Consider the following 18290-nt stretch of genomic DNA (forward strand, 5'->3'; position numbering starts at 1 on the left):
TATATTATTCTAATTATTTACAGCAATCACATATCACATCTACAAAAATTAAAATAAAAATAAGGTCACAGAACACATTCTTCACCTCTCTCACTTAATATGGGTTAAAAAACTAATAATGCTGGTAAAGTTGCAGTGATATAAGATTTGCACATCCTGTCCAAGAAATGTACATCAGTATAATCTTTCTGGAAAGCAGTCTAGCAACATATATATCAAAAGTGATTGTATCCTTAAACCTATCAATTCTACTTCTGAGAATCTAAAAATGTAACTACACTGCAGTAAAATGCTTAATGTAGGAAGGCAGTCAATATAAAATATTAAAATAATGAAAGATATAATAAGCAAACAAGCACTAAAATTACAGTACACTAAAATATTAACAGAGTTGTGTTATAAGGAGAAAATGATGTCAGATGGAGAAAAAAGCAGGATATAAACTTTATCTCCATAATGTTTTGAGGGTAAAATGTATAAAGAATAAGAAGGAAATACACTAAAAAGGAGAGTAATTGTCTTACTTATAAATTGAAGATTGTTTTTGTATTTTTTTTCTTATGAGCAAATATTACTTAAAAAAAGAGTAGGGGAGCAATAAAATCTAATTAATAAAACTTTTTGCAGGAATGGTTTTAAAAGACTTGTTAAAAATTATTAGATCTAACTGTATGGGGAGTATTTTTTAAAGGGGCTGATTAATAATTTGTCTTTTAACTTTTAACATTCAACTATGCATCCATGAGAATAGCTGAAATTAACTAGAAAGGGGGAGTACTACAAAAAATTGAGGTTGTTAGCTCTTGGAAAAATGTTACTACTCACTGATTAATGTTCTCATAATATATTCAATTAGATCATTTTTTTAAATGCAGAATGCAATTAATTAGCACTAACATTGAATGGCTTCCAGGAGGATTAAATGATAACCACCACTAATTACTGCTCTATGACTCTATAGATGAAAGGGCTGCCAAAAGGACCAAGGGACTAGGAGAGTGATACGAGCATTCCTATCAATGACTATACCTTGTCTGGCAAGAACAAGGACATTCTATGTGACTGAAAAATGACAGAATTGTTTTCAGCTATGGTAACATTAACATGCAGAAACTTCATTTACATTGCTACCTATTATTCCTAACCAAATGCTGTGTTTCATCCCTCAATTCCAAACAAACCCAGAGTATTTATCAGGCAATGAAGACAATAAGCAATATCTTTTTTAAGCTATTAGCTAAAAGATTTACTTGATGAAAGTAGTCTTGTATTATTTAAAAAAAAAAACAAAAACATTTTCTCTATAATAGGGCTTCCAGCCAAGATGGAGGCATAGGTAGACACACTGTGCCTCCTCCCACAACCAAAATTAAGGACAACAAAAATTTAGAAACAAAAAAACAACCAGATCTGACAGAAAACTGAACTGTACAGAAGTCTGACAACCATTCATCCAGACTAGTAAGAGGGGCGGAGATGGTGGCCGGGGGAGAGGGGTTGTGGCAGGAAAAAGCGGTGGTTGGTAGTCCCAAGCACCCAGGATGCAGCTGGCAGACCCAGTGAGGCACGCAAGGCCACTGGCTGACCCTGGACACACATCTGAGAGCACATAAACGAGGTGAAAACGGAGCGAGACAGACTGCACAACTCAGGGCGCCAGCACCAGAAATAAAGCCTAAGAGCATCGACTGAAAACACTTGCGCAGACTGAGGTGCTAGGAGAGACTACCAGCCTCACAGAGGAGTTCACTGGAGAGATCCACAGGGTCCTAGAACTTACACAAGCCCACCACCCCCGGGAATCAGCACAAGAAGAGCACAATTTGCTTGTGGGAAGCGGTGGAAGGGACTAAAATAGGAGAGCAGAGCAAGCACCCATTGTTCCCTCTCTGACCCTGCCCCCACATACAGCTTCACAACCCAGCGACTGGGTTGTCCAGCCCTGGTGAACACCTAAGGCTCTGCCCCTCACTACTTAACAGGTGCAACCAGACAAAAAAAAAAAAAGGCTCAAACAGAAAAACAGATCAGAGCTCCAGAGCCAATACATTTAAGCTACCAAGAGATAGCCAACCTATCAGATGCACAGTTCAAAGCACTGGTGATCAGGGTGTTAATAGAATTGGTTGATTTTGGTCACAAATTAGATGAAAAAATGAAGGCTACAGTAAGTAAAATGAAGGAAAATGTACAGGGAACCAATAGTGATGGGAAGGAAACTGGAACTCAAATCAATGGGGTGGACCAGAAGGAAGAAAGAAAAAACCAAAAAGAAAAGGAAGGAAGGAACCAGAATTTTTTAAAAAATGAGGAAAGGCTTAGGAACCTCCAGGACATCTTTAAACGTTCCGACATCCAAATTATAGGGGTACCAGAAGGAGAAGAGGAAGAGCAACAAGTGGAAAACTTATTTGAACAAATAATAAAGGAGAACTTGCCCATTCTGGCAAAGGAAATAGACTTCCAGGAAGTCCAGGAAGCTCAGAGAGTCCCAAAGAGGTTAGACCCAAGGAGAAACACACCAAGGCACATCATTATTACACTACCCAAGAGTAAAATGAAGGAGGGAATTCTAGATGCAGCAAGAAATAAGGGGACAGTGACTTACAAAGGAGTGCCCATCAGACTGTCAGCTGATTTCTCAAAAGAGACCTTACAGGCAAGAAGGGGCTGGAAAGAAGTATACCAAGTCATGAAAGGCAAGGACCTACATCCCAGATTGCTCTATTTAGCAAAGCTTTCATTTAGAATGGAAGGGCAGATCAAGTGCTTCTCAGATAAGATCAAGTTAAAGGAGTTCATCATCACCAAGCCCTTATTGTATGAAATGTTAAAGGGACTTATCTAAGAAAAAGAAGATAAAAAATATGAACAGTAAAAAGACAGCAAACTCAGTTATTAACAACCACACCTAAAACAAAAAGAAAAGTAAAAAACTAGAACAGGAACAGAACCACAGAAATGGAGATCACATGGTGGGTTAGCCACAGGGAGTGGGAGGAGGAGAGAGGGGGGGAAAAGGTACAGAGAATAAGTAGCACAGACGGTAGGTAAGAAATAGACAGGGGGAGGGCAAGAATAGTATGGGAAATGTAGAAGCTAAAGAACTTATGACACATGGACATGAACTAAAGGGGGGGAATGTGGGTGGGAGGGGGTGTGCAGGAAGTAGGGGAGTGAAGGGGGGAAATGGGAAAAGTGTAATAGCATAATCAATAAAATATATTAAAAAACATTTTCTCCCTGGCTGGCGTAGCTCAGTGCATTGAGTGCGGGCTGCGAACCAAAGTGTCGCAGGTTCGATTCCCAGTCAGGGTACATGCCTGGGTTTCAGGCCATGACCCCCAGCAACCGCACATTGATATGTCTCTCTCTCTCTCTCTCCCCCTCCCTTCCCTCTCTAAAAATAAATAAATACTTAAAAATTAAAAAACAAACAAAAAAAACATTTTCCCCCTAATATCCAACATACTCAGTAAATAAAAGTAGAAAATGGTTTCAACTGCTGCTACCCACCATTACTTTTCCACATCCAATGTAGAAAAAGCAGAACCTCACCTGTCCCAGTAACGGTCAGAAATCTCCCCTCCCAATTAAATAAAAATTCAAATGCAATATTGAAACACTTATAAAAAATAACTTTGTAGCATAACCTTATTTTCTTTAATATTTTTCTGTAGTCACAATATAGAACAGTTACTCAATTCCAGTTAACTGCCTTTTTTACCTTTCTTATCTAAAGAAACAGTTTGCAAAGAAATTACAGACTAATAAAGACTAGAGAAATAAGCTGAAAATCTAGTAATATTCATCTGAATTGTTAGTAGATAATATGTGCTAAACATGATAAAAACTTGCAAATTTGGTAAATGCTATACTGAATTATACAATATGCTTTCAGGACATTATTTGTGCAAATGCCAGTCCTATCCTATGCTTTAAGCATAAGTAAATATACAATTGATTATAAATGAACTAAGGTGGCCAATTCATAGTAACCTGGAGTGAAAAGGCAATCAAATTTCCTTAAGGCATTTACTCTGGGAAATGCCAAGAGATTAGGGAGTTAGCAGTAGGAGTTGAAGCTGGGAAAAAAGCCAGCGATAAGAAAAGGTCATGACAAACCAAGGAAGAAGAAACTAAGAATAGGATGGGAGGGCAAAAGTTACGAAAAAACAGAACTATGAAAGAGAATAATAGAATGATTCTAACCTACTCGGGTGAGAGTAGTTGGATCCTGTTAACAATAAGATCACTCTGAGTTAAATATAGTTTGGGATATCTGTACAGGTAGCATTCTAAATTTTCCTGGTTCCTTGCAATACTCCTATTTCTCAAGGTAACATGAGTGGGCCTGCACTACCTGTACCATGTAAAATCCTCCAATTCCTTTTTTATCATCATGGTAAATGATAAACACCTTCCTCAGAAAAAAGAACTTGGATGAAAACTCTATAAATTACTGACATCTATTCCCCCTTTCAAGATAATATATTTTTATTAAGTATTTAGGTAATTGGAAATGTAAGTGCAGATGTTGGCTCAGGTGAATTCAGATTTCAAAACCGCAGATAACAAAAATGAACCGTTATTTTAAAAGCCCTTGACAGCTGAATTATTTTTATTCCAGAACACTATGAATATTAAAGAGGGTTGGTACCTTGTTTTATTCCTTGATTTTATCAACTATAAAAGTCCTGGTAGTGTAACACCATCTACATTTAGATGTTAAAAAAAAAACTATTAGCCATGTATGAATTGCTTGCAAGCAATTTACCCATTAACTCCCACTGTTGGGAACTAAGCAAATTCCTGATCTTAATAAGAAACACATGCAGAGACACAATGTCGCTTCTTTGCTGGGTAATCAACTTCAGCTGTGATTCGACGTACTTGGGTTTTTCTACAACTTATCTGACAGCCCTGATGACAACAGGAGCTACTAGATTTACACTTCCTTCAAAAATCAAAACTCTTGAATGTAAAGAAGTAAAATTTGATTCCATCTTCTTCCCTCCATCAATGTGGTATGATGCAAATAGGTAAATGGAGAATTGGTTCTAATCCATAGATCTCATAAAATTACTTACATAAAACATATACTAAAAATAGTACTTAAAAAAGTTGCATTTGCATTCTTATGCCTTTGCTAATTAAATCAGATTCAAAATGCAAAGCTAACTTTATATGAAAATCATTTATAAAGCAGACAAGTATACAAAGAAACTTTACTATTTGTTAAGAAAATTTTCTGAAATTATAGTTGATTAAAAATTGTCAAACAGAGGTTGACCCAAGATGACAGAGGAGTAAGTGGAAGCTACACTAACCTCCTCCCAAAGCCAATCTAGAATTACAATTAAATTGTAGAGAAATCATTCTGAATAACCAACTGAACACCAGCTGGAGAAAAGCCTTTATAACCAAGGACAGACAGAAGAAACCACCTTACCACAAGACTGATAGGGAGTGCGGAGAAATTGAGAGGGCTGGCTGGGCTCCCACAGGCGGCAGCTTAAGTTGTGGAGGGGTAGTTCTGCGGCAGGGGGAGGGGGTTTCCCCTGAGAGGTGTGGGGTCTAAACCCCAAGCTGCGCTTCCCAGCCTATAGTAACAGAGCTGGAAAGGAATTCAGGTAACATCCAGCTGTGAAAAGCAGCAGAGCCCTGGCTGGTGTGGCCCACTGGATTGAACGCCAGTCTGTAAACCAAGAGGTTGCCAGTTCCATTCTGCTCAGGGCACATGCCTGGGTCCCCAGTTGGGGGCGTGTGAGAGGCAACCAAATGATGTTTCTTTCACACACAGATGTTTCTCTCCCTCTCTTTCTCTCTCTCTCTAGAAATAAAATCCAAAAAAAAAAAAAAAAAAAAAAAAAAAAAAAGCAAGCAAGCAAGCAAGCAAGCAGCAAGGTTTCTGTTGGCCAGGGAGAAATAGCTGGAGATGCAGAGTCTCTCTTAAAGGGCCAATGCACAAAATTGCATTTGCTGCTACTTACCCAGAGTTCCGGCAGAGGAAGGGCAGAGTGAACTAAAGACACTTGAGGAGAGTATGGTGCTGGTGGCTTGGGGGAGAGAACTGAAGGAACAGCTCGCAGGATCCCTGTGCTGAGTCACTCTCTATACTGCAGGAGCCATCTTTCTCAGACAGAGCACTCCTCTCCAAGTGGCATCAGCCTAAGGAGAAGCAAGAGCCCTGCCACAGGAATTACTGTATTTTACTGTGTATAATGTATACCCATGTTTTTGTACACAATATTTATGGGATTATTATACCCAGGGTATGTAATTATTGTACCCATGTATAATGCACATCTTTATTTTTCCCTAAAAAATTTGGGCAAAAACGTGCTCAGTATACACAGCAAAATACAGTACTCTGCCCCAGCCTGTGGTACTTAAGCCCAGCTGCTAATTACAGCTTGATTAGATTAACAAACTGGTTGGTTTTGGGGTTGATTACTGTAGCAGCTACGGCAGAAAATGCAAAGCAGCAATGACAATGAGAAGACAAAGAAACAGATCCTAGATGAAAAGAGAATTCTCCAGAAGAACTAGATGAAATGGAGGCAAGCAATTTGTCAGATAGTAAGTTTAATGATTATAAGATACTCAACAGCATGAAAAAAGACATCGAAACCATAAAAAAGGGACTAGTCAGAAATAAATAATGCACTGTCTAAAATAAATAATACACTGGAAGGAATAAACAGTAGGTTAGATGAAACAGAATATCAAATCAGTGTTTTGGAAGACAAGATAGAAAAAAACCCAGACAGAGCAGTAAAAAGAAAAAAATGAATTACAAATTATGAGGAGAGCTTAAGAAACATTTTAGACACCACGAAGTATCACAATATCTGTATCATGGGAATACCAGGAAAAGAGAGCAAGTGAGGGATCGAGAACCTATTTGAAGAAATAATGACTGAAAACTTCCCTAATCTGGTGAAGGAAAAAGTCACACAAGCCCAGGAAGCTCAGAGAGTCCTAAACAAGTTGGACCCAAAGAGACCTACAGTAAGACACATCATAATTAAAACGAGAAGGCTTTCTACGGCCATACCACCCTGATTGCGCCCGATCTCATCTAAAATGACAAGGCTTAAAGGCAGGGAGAGAACCCTAAAATCTGCAAGAGAAAAGCAGGTAGTGTCATACAAGGGAGCACCAATTAGACTATCATCTGATTTCTCAACAGAAACACTTCAGGTCAAAAGGGAGTGGCATAAAATATTCAAGGTTATAAAAAGCAAGGTCCTACAACCAAGGCTACTTTACCCAGCAAGGCTACCGCTAGAAATCAAAGGAGAAATAAGGAGCTTTCCCATACAAGAAAAAGCTAAAGGAGTCTGCTAACACCGAACAAGTACTGCAGCAAATGTTGAAGGGCTTGCTTTAAAGAGTAGAAAAGAAAGAAAGAAAAAGAGGAAAACAATAAACCAATAAAATGGCACTACATTCATATCAATAATCACCTTAAATATAAATGGCTTCAATGCTCCAACCAAAAAACACAGGGTAGGTGAATGGTTAAGGACACAAGACCCATAATGCATGCTGCCTCCAAGAGATTCATCTCAGATGGAATGATACATACAGACAAAAAGTAAAGGGTTGGAAAAAGATAGTTCATGCAAAAGGACAAAAAAACAAAGCCGGGGTAGCAGTACTTACAACCAACAATATAGGCTATAGTAAGAGACAAAGAAGGACATTACAAAATGATAAAGGGAACAATCCAACAAGAGAATTTAACCCTAGGAAACATTTACACTCCCAACATAGGAGCACCTAAATATGTGCAGCAAATCTTGACTGACAAAAAGGGACAGAAATACAGTCATAGTCAGGGATTTTGACACTCCACTGACTTCAATGGATACATCTTCCAGCCAGAAAAACATAGAGACAGCAGTCTTAAAACACACACTGGATCAAATGGACTTCACTGATATCTCCAGAGCATTTCACCCCAAAACAGCAGAATATACATACTTTTCAAGTGAACAAGGAACATTTTCTAGGATAGACCACGTGCTAGGGCACAAAACAAGTCTCCATAAATTTAAGAATACAAATCATATCAAGCATCTTCTCTGAACACAATGCTATGAAACTAGCAATCAATCACAAGTACTCTGAAAAACATGCAAAGACATGGAAGCTAAATAACATGTCATTAAACTATGAATGGGTCAACAATGAGATCAAGGAAGAAATCAAAAGATACCTTGAAATGAATGAAAATGAGGAAACAACAATCAAAAATCTGTGGGACACTGGAAAAGCAAACCTAAGTGGGAAATTCATGGTGTAACAGGCCTATCTCAAAAACAAAACAAACAAACAAAAAAACAAACAAACAAGAAAAAGCCCAAGTAAACATTCTAACTTCACACTTCAAGGAACTTGAAAAAGAACAACAAACAAAGCCAAAATTAAGTATAAGGAAGGAAATAAAGAACAGAGCAGAAAAATAAACCAAAAAAGTCAAAACATAAACAATACAAAAGATCAATGACTCCAAGAGCTGGTTCTTTGAAAAGATAAACAAGATTGACAAACTTTAAACCAGACTCATCAAAAAAAAAAAGAGAAAGGACCCAAACAAATAAAGTCAGAAATGAAAAGGGAGAAATAACAACTAAAAATAGTATGACCAGTTATATGTCAAAAAGCTGGACAACCTTGATGAAATCGATAAATTCCTAGAAACCCACAAGCTTCCAAAACTAAATCAGGAAGAATTAGAGCATCTGAACAGACAAGGTTACACTTAGCAATAATAAAAAAACTCCCAGCAAACAACAGCCCTGGACCAGATGGCTTCACAGGTGAATTTTACCAAACATTCCAGGAAGAACTAACACCTATCCTCCTCAAACTATTTCATAAAACTCAAGAGGAGGGAGGGCTTCTGAACTCATTTCATGAGGCCATCATTACCCTAATTCCAAAGCCAGATAAGGACACTACAAAGGAAGAAAATTATAGGCCAATATCCCTGATGAACTTAGATGCTAAAATCCTCAACAAAATATCAGCAAACTCAATACAGCACTGCATCCAAAAAATCATACACTATGATCAAGTGGGATTTATTGCAGGAATGCAAGGTTGATACATTTGCCAATCAATAAATGTGATTCAACACATAAACAAAATGAAGGATAAAAACCACATTATATCAACAGATTCAGAAAAAGCTTTTGATAATATCTAACACCCATTTATGATCAAAACTGTCAGCAAGGTGGGAATAGAGGGAACATACCTAAACATAATAAAGGCCATATATGACAAACCCACTGCCAACATCATACTCAACAGTAACAAACTACAAGCATTCCCCTTACATTGGGAACAAGACAGGGATGTCTGCTTTTACCTCTCTTATTCAACATAGTACTGGAAAGTCCTAGGCACAGCAATCGGACAAGCAAAGAAATAAAAGGTATCTAAGTTGGAAAGGAAGAAGTAAATCTATTTGCAGATGACATGATACTGTACATAGAGAACCTCAAAGAAGACACCAAGAAACTAGCAGAACTGACAAATGAATTCAGCAAAGTAGCAGGATACAAAATTAACATCCAGAAATAAGCTGTATTCTTATATGGCACTAACGAAGTAACAGAAAGGGATATTAAGAAGACAATCCTATTCACAATTGCATCAAAAATAATAAAACACCCAAGAATAACCTAACCAAGGATGTAAAAGACCTATATTTGGAGAGTTTTAAGATACTGAAGAAAGGTAATACTTTGGTTAAGTAACACCTAACCAAGGATGTAAAAGACCTACATACAGAAAATTATAAGATTCCAAAGAAAGAAACAGAAGATACAAATAAATGGAAGTACATATCATGTTCATGGGTAGGAAGAATTAACATCATTAAAATGTCCATACTACCAAGGCAATCTATAGATTCAATGCAATTCCTATCAAGTTTCCAATGATGTATTTCACAGAACTAGACCAAAATATTTCAAAAATTTATATGGAACCACAAAAGGCCCCACATGGCAAGGGTGATCCTGAGAAAGAACAAAGTTGGAGGAACCACGATACCTAATATCAAATTATACAAGGCCATAGTAATCAAAACAGCCTGGCAATGGCATAAACACAGACACACAGATCAATGGAACAGAATAGAGAATGCAGAAATAAACCCACACCTTATAGTCAATATTTGATAGAGGAAGCAAGCACATACAATGGGTTAAAGGTAGTTTATTCAATAAACAGTGTTGAGAAACTGGACAGATACATGAAGGAAAGAGAGAGAAAGAAAGAAACAAACAAACAAACTAGACCACCTTCTTCATAACATATAAGAATAAATTCAAAATGGATGAAAGACTTAAAGGTTAGACCCAAAACCATAAAAATCCTAGAAGAAAACACAGGCAGCAAAATCTCAGACATTGCTCGTAGCAATTTTTAAAATCAGAAATGTCTCCCCAGGCAAGGGAAACAAAAGAAGCAAATAAATGGGATTATATCAAACCAGAAAGTTATTGCACAGAAAAGGAAATCAATGAAATAAAAAGACAACCCACAGAATGGAAGGGCATATTTGCCAATACATTTGATAAGGTGTTAATATCCAAAATTTATAAAGTACTTACAAAACTCAAAACCACAAACATCCCAATTAACAGATGGGCAAAGAACTTGAATAGACACTTCTCCTAAGAGGACATACAGATGTCCAATAGGCATATGAAAAGATGCTCAACATCACTAATCATCAGAGAAATGCAAATGAAAACCACATTTCACACCTGTGAAATGATGATATCATCTCACACCTGTCAGAAGGCAATCATCAATAAATCAACAAACAACAAGTGCTGGTGAGGATGTGGAGAAAGGGGAACTCCTGCGCACTGTTGGTGGGAAAGCAGACTGGTGATGCCACTGTGGAACACAGTATGGGGACACCTCAAAAAATTGAAAATGGATCTGCTCTTTGACTCAGTGATCCCACTTCTGGGAATATATCTGAAGGAACCCGAAACACTAATTTAAAAGAACATAAGCACCCCTATGGTCACCATAGCGTTATTCATGATTGCCAAGGTATGTGAAGAACCCAAGGCTCCATCAGTAGATGAGTGGAGAAAACATGGGACAATTACACAGTGGAATTCTACTCAGTTCTAAAAAAAGAAAATTTTACCTTTTGGACCTGGAGAACATTATGCTAAGTGAAATAAGCTGGTCAGAGAAAGACATATGCCATATGATTTCACTCGGATGTGGAATCTAATGAACAAACAAGCAATACAGAGACAGACTCATAGATGGAAAGCAGATGACATTATGCTAAGTAAAATAAGCCTGTTAGAGAAAGACAAATACCATCTGACTTTACTCATACGTGGAATCTAGTGAACTAACAAGCAAAACAGACAGACTCATAGAAGGACAGTAGATGACAGCTAGTTGGGGAGGGCGGGGAGGTTAGTGGGTGGAGCGCTGGAGCAAAAAGGAAAAAGGACTCATGGACAACAGTGTGGTGACTGCTCGGCAGTGGAGGGTATAAGGGGATGAAATAGTAATGGAAAAAATATATAATAAATATGAAATTAAAAATGGCAAACATAATAGTTTTATATGATTTGATATTTAAAATATTAAGTAGTAACAAGTATATTTTGCCATTTAGTTCTTTTAAAATAGCTTTCTAATAAGGGTACATCAAATTTAATACAAAAGAAATTAAGGTGTTAAATAAGCAGAAACTGTTCCTAAAATTAGAGGAAAAGCACCAAAATCAAACTGACCCTGAGGTAGCATGGGGAAAATTTCCATTATGGCAAACAGCAACACAATTTTTAAAAGATCTTTAAAATGAGTATTGGGTACATTTAGATGGCTCCACCATGACAATCTTTTGGTAAGAAACTTTTTTCGCACATCCATTTCAAGTAAAATGTATTAAATTTGTTTCAAAAATTGTTTTCAATATTATTTCCTCACATAGAAATCCTTAAGCTTCTCATTTTGAGAATAAAGCTTTCTTCTGAAAGTAGTCAATGGAGCTTCACATATAAATTAGTGAGCCTTCTAAAAGGGTAAGTACAAATCTATAAACACTAAATTACAAAACAACTGCCCAAAGATTCCTACTATAGAAAATTAGTATCTGTAAAAATTACCATTTCAATTCTTTCTCCCCAATTGTGCGTTTTCCTCTGACTCCTTAAGTCTTGGGTAATTTCCAAAATGTGGGGAAAGTCTGTGTGGCCCAATGACCAGCAAAATATCAGGGTCTAATAAGGCTGCTCCCTTATGGGCATAAAGGAATATCGTGATTATCACAAACTGTCAAAACCCAAAACTTAAGTTTCATACAGTTTTTAGTTTTTAGATAATTTTCACAAGCACCATCTCATTTCATCTCAAGGCAACAGAGATGGCCAAAATATTTATTAATGAAAATAAAACCACATCTTTAAAAATCATTTATTTAGTGCTGTCTTTTTTTAAAGATTTTATTTATTTTTATTTATTTTTTAGAGAGGGGAGGGAGGGAGGGAGGGAGGGAGGGAGAGAGAGAGAGAGAAAGAGAGAGGGAAACATCAATGTGCAGTTGCTGGGGGCTGTGGCCTGCAACCCAGGCATGTGCCCTGATTGGGAATCGAACCTGCGACACTTTGGTTTGCAACCTGCACTCAATCCACTGAGCTATGCCAGCCAGGGGTATTTAGTGCTGTCTTAAATCCTAGTAGAAATGCAAAATATGAATGAACCCCACACAATAAAGCCAGCGAGCTATTTCAAAAGAGAATTACTGGTCTGGCATGTGTATGTCCCTTTCTGTATTTTAAATTGAAATAGATCCTTCAAATTTAACAATGACCTCAGGAATATCTTCCACAGGGACCACTGTCTAATGTCACAATGATTTATGCAATTTTTAATATACTGAAAAATTTTGTATCATAGAATTACCATTTTAAAACTTTTCTTGTAGTGAGCAAGTCATCCTGGAATAAATACGAAGGAGTGCAAATCACCAGAGCTAAACAGAAAATATAGACCTTTATACTGTATTTTTGTCAGTAGACATTCTAACACTAACTCTAAAGATTAAAAGAAAAAACTTCAAAAATCACGTATTTCCTCCATAAAAATCTGTTTTACAATACTCTAAATTATTCCAACTGGAACTCTTATGTGCCCAAAGCTTTGCTGATTACTACAAAGAAGTTGTATATCTGAGCCTTTATGAGCTTATGGTGTAAAAAAAAAACTAGAGATATGAAGAATGTATATTAATATGAGAATATTGTAATTCAAAAAGCCCAAGATTTAAGTCAACAAAATATATGTCAAATAAATACATCCTTAACGGATGGCAGAAGTGCTTGCTGGCCAAAAGCTCTGGTTCGCAGGTCAGACAGACCTAGGTCTGAATGCTGGCTCTTACATTAATTAGCCATTTGACCTTGGACAAGTTACTTAACCTCTCTATGTCTCCATTTCCAATTCTGTAAAAATAGGATAATACTGTTAAACTCACAGGGCTGTGAGAGTAAAGTGAGATAATGTATATAAAGTGTTTATTACCACATCTGGCATACATTAATTCTCAAAAATGGTGGCTATCATCATCATCACCGCATTATTATTGTTCAAGAGGTCCTGTAAGATAGAACTGCAGGGGTGGGGTGGGGTGGTATGGTGTGTGTGTGAGAGAGGGAGGGAGGGGGACAGAGAGAAATGGAGATGGAGGAAGGGAGGGAGGGAGAGATAGGAGGGGTGGGGAGAGAGAGGTGTACTACTATATAGAAGTTATTATAATGAGTATAAAAACCTGGGAAAGAAAAGAACAGAAATCTCAAATTTCTTCCTAATACTGAAAATTGAAAATTACTTAAACCAGTCAGGGAAGCCCTAACAAAGGCCCAATAGCAACAACAACAAAAAGGCAATGAAGGTTCATCTTATGATATCAGAAGAGAAAGACAGGTCCACTATTCCAAGTGTCCTGTCTAACCATCATAAGAACAGGTGGTACAATGAGGAAGTAACTATTAATTGAATGAGTCGGCATGATGGAAACCCAGGTCAACTTTAAAGTACAACACTCCTGGTTTATCATGACTACATTATTTTGCTTATTTGTTTTTGCTGGTGGTGGGGGGGTGTTGAGGCACATCCTGCATATTGACTGTCATTTTTCCTTCCTCAACTTACCAGTGTCACATAGCTACTTAGTAAGAGTGCCAGGATTCAATCCCTGATTTGTCAGACCCCAGAATCCAGTATTCGAACACTAATTAATACAATAAAATGCTCTTTTTGACATTCTATGGGCAGGAAGATGAATTCATATTTGTCTTGTGTGCATATATGGTAGTAAAACTCAGATGATATACTTTAACCTACAAGAAGTGAGCTTATGGAAATTATTTTCAAACATTCAGTCTACCAACAGTAAATGATAGAAAGCAGAATCAACATAAATCTGAATCCTAAGAATCCATGAACTAAAAGGTAGTACAGTCTCAGGCAAGTTACTTAATTTTAATCTAAACCTCAGCTCTCTCTTCTGTAAAACAATACTTCTCTCACCTCTCAGGATAGTAGGGAGAAGATAAAGCACATGAAGTACAAATAAAATAATTAATACTTGGTGATCCTCAATAAATAGTAGAACTCCAATCACTGTCATTATCTAGTTATCATTATCATCATCAACATTACCACAATGCCATAATATTTGATATAAATTTTGAAGAGCAATATACCAATGCATGCTTAAATAGTAAAATTAAAAAATTAATTTCTACATTCAACATTCTTTACTGATATTGAAGAATGAATTAGAAAACATCTCCCACTACCTCTTTATTTCTGGTCTGTGGAAAAAAAAAGAAAACTTTGCTAATTATGTTTGGTGATAGCATTTGAATATTCTCCCTCTTAGATATTAGTTTAACAACTCAGTTTATTTTTAGAATTCACATGCAATTTAAATTTTCACTGATATGTTACTTAGTTGGCACATATCATGTATTTTACATTAAAATTGAGTAATTAAGTATTAATAAGAATAACCATTAACAATGATTCTTCCTTCCATGGCTATGAATAAACTATCTTTGGAAATCAGAAAGGGAAAGTTTATAATGTGTCTGGAACCCTGCTGTTGAACCTTTTTCCTAAGAACTTAAATTGACCAAAAATCTGTTATCTCAGCTTAATTCACAGTGCTCTGAAAGAGAACCAAAGATTCTATTGTTCAAAGACACAAAAAAATCAGTAATATGAAAACAATATATGATTCATGTATACTTCTTCACTTGAAAAGGAAATACAAAATGGGATTATGCAAAGAATTCTGGTTCAGCTTTACTAAGAAAAACAAGCAAAACAAAATATGCCTAAACAGAAAAAACATGGGATTATATATGCCATGGGATTACATGCACTAAGAGAGAAGTTATCACAACAATTTATGGTAGGCTGCAGTGTCGAATTCCAGGTAGGCCCGGCTCCAAAACAGTAAGATTCTGGAATTCTAGCTTAAATAATTCTCTCTGAAATAACAGAAAACTGTTTCCCATTTTTCCATAGTTAGATGCTTTTCTAAAGCTAGTAATATCAAGATAATTAAGAGTCACAAAAGTTTTAAAACCAATATAATACTAAAGCTAAAACAAGGAGAAAAGGATGAGCATCACAGTCAGTTGTCTTTATGCTAGGAAAAATTCAGTCAATAATGAGACAATAAAAACTAACACATGATCAAGGTGGGTACTGGACAGAGGGGGCCAAAGGGAAAAAATTGGGACAACTGTAACAGCATAATCAATAAAATATACTTAAAAATAAATTAATTAAACAAAAACCTAACACATGATCAATATCAAAAAAGAACGTGCCTGAGGTACCCCAGGCCAGACTGGTTTTTCTTGTTTTGTGTGTGTACATGTTTTGTGCCTGTCAACCAAAACAGGTGTCTCAACTACAGCTCTGAAACCCAAATGAACAAGTACAGACAAGTTTGTGAACAAGAGCAAAGTTCTCTTGAAATCATACTCAGGAATGGCACAGTAAATTTATAACTTTCCCTATTCCTTGTTTTACCATGACATAATGAGTTACCTAATCATGCAGATTTATTAATATATTTCTTTGGTCTACTTCCCACTTACAGAAGTCAAAGACTAGCTTTAAATTACAAGAATGTGGCTTATATATTTATATAAGAAAGACTTTCTAAAGGCTTATTATTAAATAGCTTCATACTTACAAAAAAATGATTTGCGAATGTTTACACTAAGACTTTACCCAAATGGTTATAGATGACTACAAAATTAACAGTGAAGCTTGTAAATATTAGGATTAAATGACTTTTATTATGAAGCAAATCCTAAATATGAAAATCAAGTTTTGTTTTACTAAAAAGGGCATATTTTGTTTTAGTTAACAATTAAAAATATTCATCACAGCTAATTCCGTTAGTGCAGCTCAAGTGTCACAAATAAAATTATTTTAAGCCCTGGCTGGTGTAGCTCAGCGGACTGAGTGCGGGCTGCAAACCAAAGTGTCACAGGTTCGATTCCCAGTCAGGGCACATGCCTGGGTTTCAGGTCATGACCCCCAGCAACCGCACATTGATGTTTCTCTCTCTCTATCCCCCTCCCTTCCCTCTCTAAAAATAAATAAAATCTTAAAAAAAAAAAAGATCTGGGAAACATATTTAAAAAAAATTATTGCAAAAACTTACTTCTGTACTGCTTTAATCTTTACCACCCAAACAATGTATAACTTTTCAGTAACACATGGTATATCAGGGGATGGAAAGTAAACATTGGAGACCCCTACCTTGTGCTGTTCGATGGCATCTACCCACTGTTGTCTGTGATCTGGATCCTGAGCACGAAGATACCAAACGCTGTCATTCACACTAATATCAAATCGACACTCATCAAAATCATGAGGCTACGGGGGAAAAAAAGTAGAAAATGAAAAGCAAAACTAATTATATTCTTAGAAGTATCATACTCTATAGTAAAAACATGAACATACCCATCTGGCTGGTGGGACACTCTTATTTTTTCTACTCAAATAACTTTTGTGAAGATGTCTCAGATAAAGAGCACAGAAAGGGCATAGTTACCAAACATTTAATTTTATTCATCATTCCTACAAATGAGCTGACATAAACTACAAACATATTTCAAAAAAAGAGAGAATATTTTTCATCAAATGCTTTTAGTCAGCTTAACTGGTGGAAACACTACTCAAAGCACAGTTTTTTTAAAAAGAGGTCCAAAATAAGTTTTAGGAAAGACGTTTACTACTTTTTTCCTGCCTCCAATAAGGTAAATTCTCATAACGAAGACTTTGATTTTATTAACTTTTATAAACAAGATATTGTTATATTTTATCACAAAATGATGTTAGCATTTCCTCTCAAGTATCTCAAATTAACTTCTAGGCTTTTATATGTCTTTGAAAGTAACAGCCAGAAGAGTTTTCAATAAAAAGCAGAGATAAAATGAACATTACATCAGACCTATGTAGGATAGTTTGAGGAAACTGCCTGTATCAAAATGTAAAAATGTAATAAAAATGTCAATTGTTTAGTTCAGTGTTTTACAGTCTTCATAAGAATACATAAAATTAAAATTATATATCCTTGTTTTGTGCCCAATAAATGAATTAAAATATGACAGGATCACATCACATACCATGTCTTCATCCATCAGATAGAGAGTACAGCAAGTCCTCGATGTAACGAGACTTATTTGCTGAAGAGAAGCTACACACTGTACTTCCAGAGTTTATTATTTATTCTCTCCCCATTTAACAGCATCATCTTTCATCTCTTTATCAGTTTATTTAGCAAAAATAATATAACTCCACAATGTTCTTTAGCCTATGAAACAATTTCTTTTAAAATTAACATAACAGCCCTGATGGGTGTGGTTCAGTTGGCTGGGTGTCGTCCTGCCAGGCAAAAGGTTGCTGGTTTGATTTCCAGTTGGGATACATGACTGGATTGCAGGTTTTGTCCCGGATCAAGGCGACTAAGAGAGGCAACTGACTGACTGATGTTTCCTTTCTCTCCCTCTCTTTCTCCCTCCCTTCCCTCCCTCTAAAAATAAATAAATAAGATCTTTAAGATTAAGACAACAAATCATGGTCTGACTGGCTAAAGTATACAAAAACATTTTCTGAATCACTATGTGCTGGGCATCATGATTAGGACTATGGGTAGGAGGTAGAGTATGTTAAAACAATACAAAAGGAAAAAA

At 36.3% G+C, this 18290-nt stretch overlaps 1 protein-coding gene across 3 annotated transcripts in view; it reads right to left on the minus strand.

Annotated features, from left to right (window-relative positions):
* CERT1 (ceramide transporter 1) overlaps nt 1–18290 on the minus strand; it is a 115306-nt gene that overhangs the window by 74872 nt on the left and 22144 nt on the right. For all 3 annotated transcript variants that reach the window (XM_036020431.1, XM_036020430.1, XM_028508356.2), the window contains exon 3: nt 16855–16971. In XM_036020431.1, coding sequence (XP_035876324.1) covers nt 16855–16971 — 117 coding nt within the window. The remainder of the gene's footprint in view (nt 1–16854; nt 16972–18290) is intronic.

The sequence above is a fragment of the Phyllostomus discolor genome, chromosome 3 (genome assembly GCF_004126475.2).
Source record: "Phyllostomus discolor isolate MPI-MPIP mPhyDis1 chromosome 3, mPhyDis1.pri.v3, whole genome shotgun sequence".
Lineage (NCBI taxonomy): Eukaryota > Metazoa > Chordata > Mammalia > Chiroptera > Phyllostomidae > Phyllostomus > Phyllostomus discolor.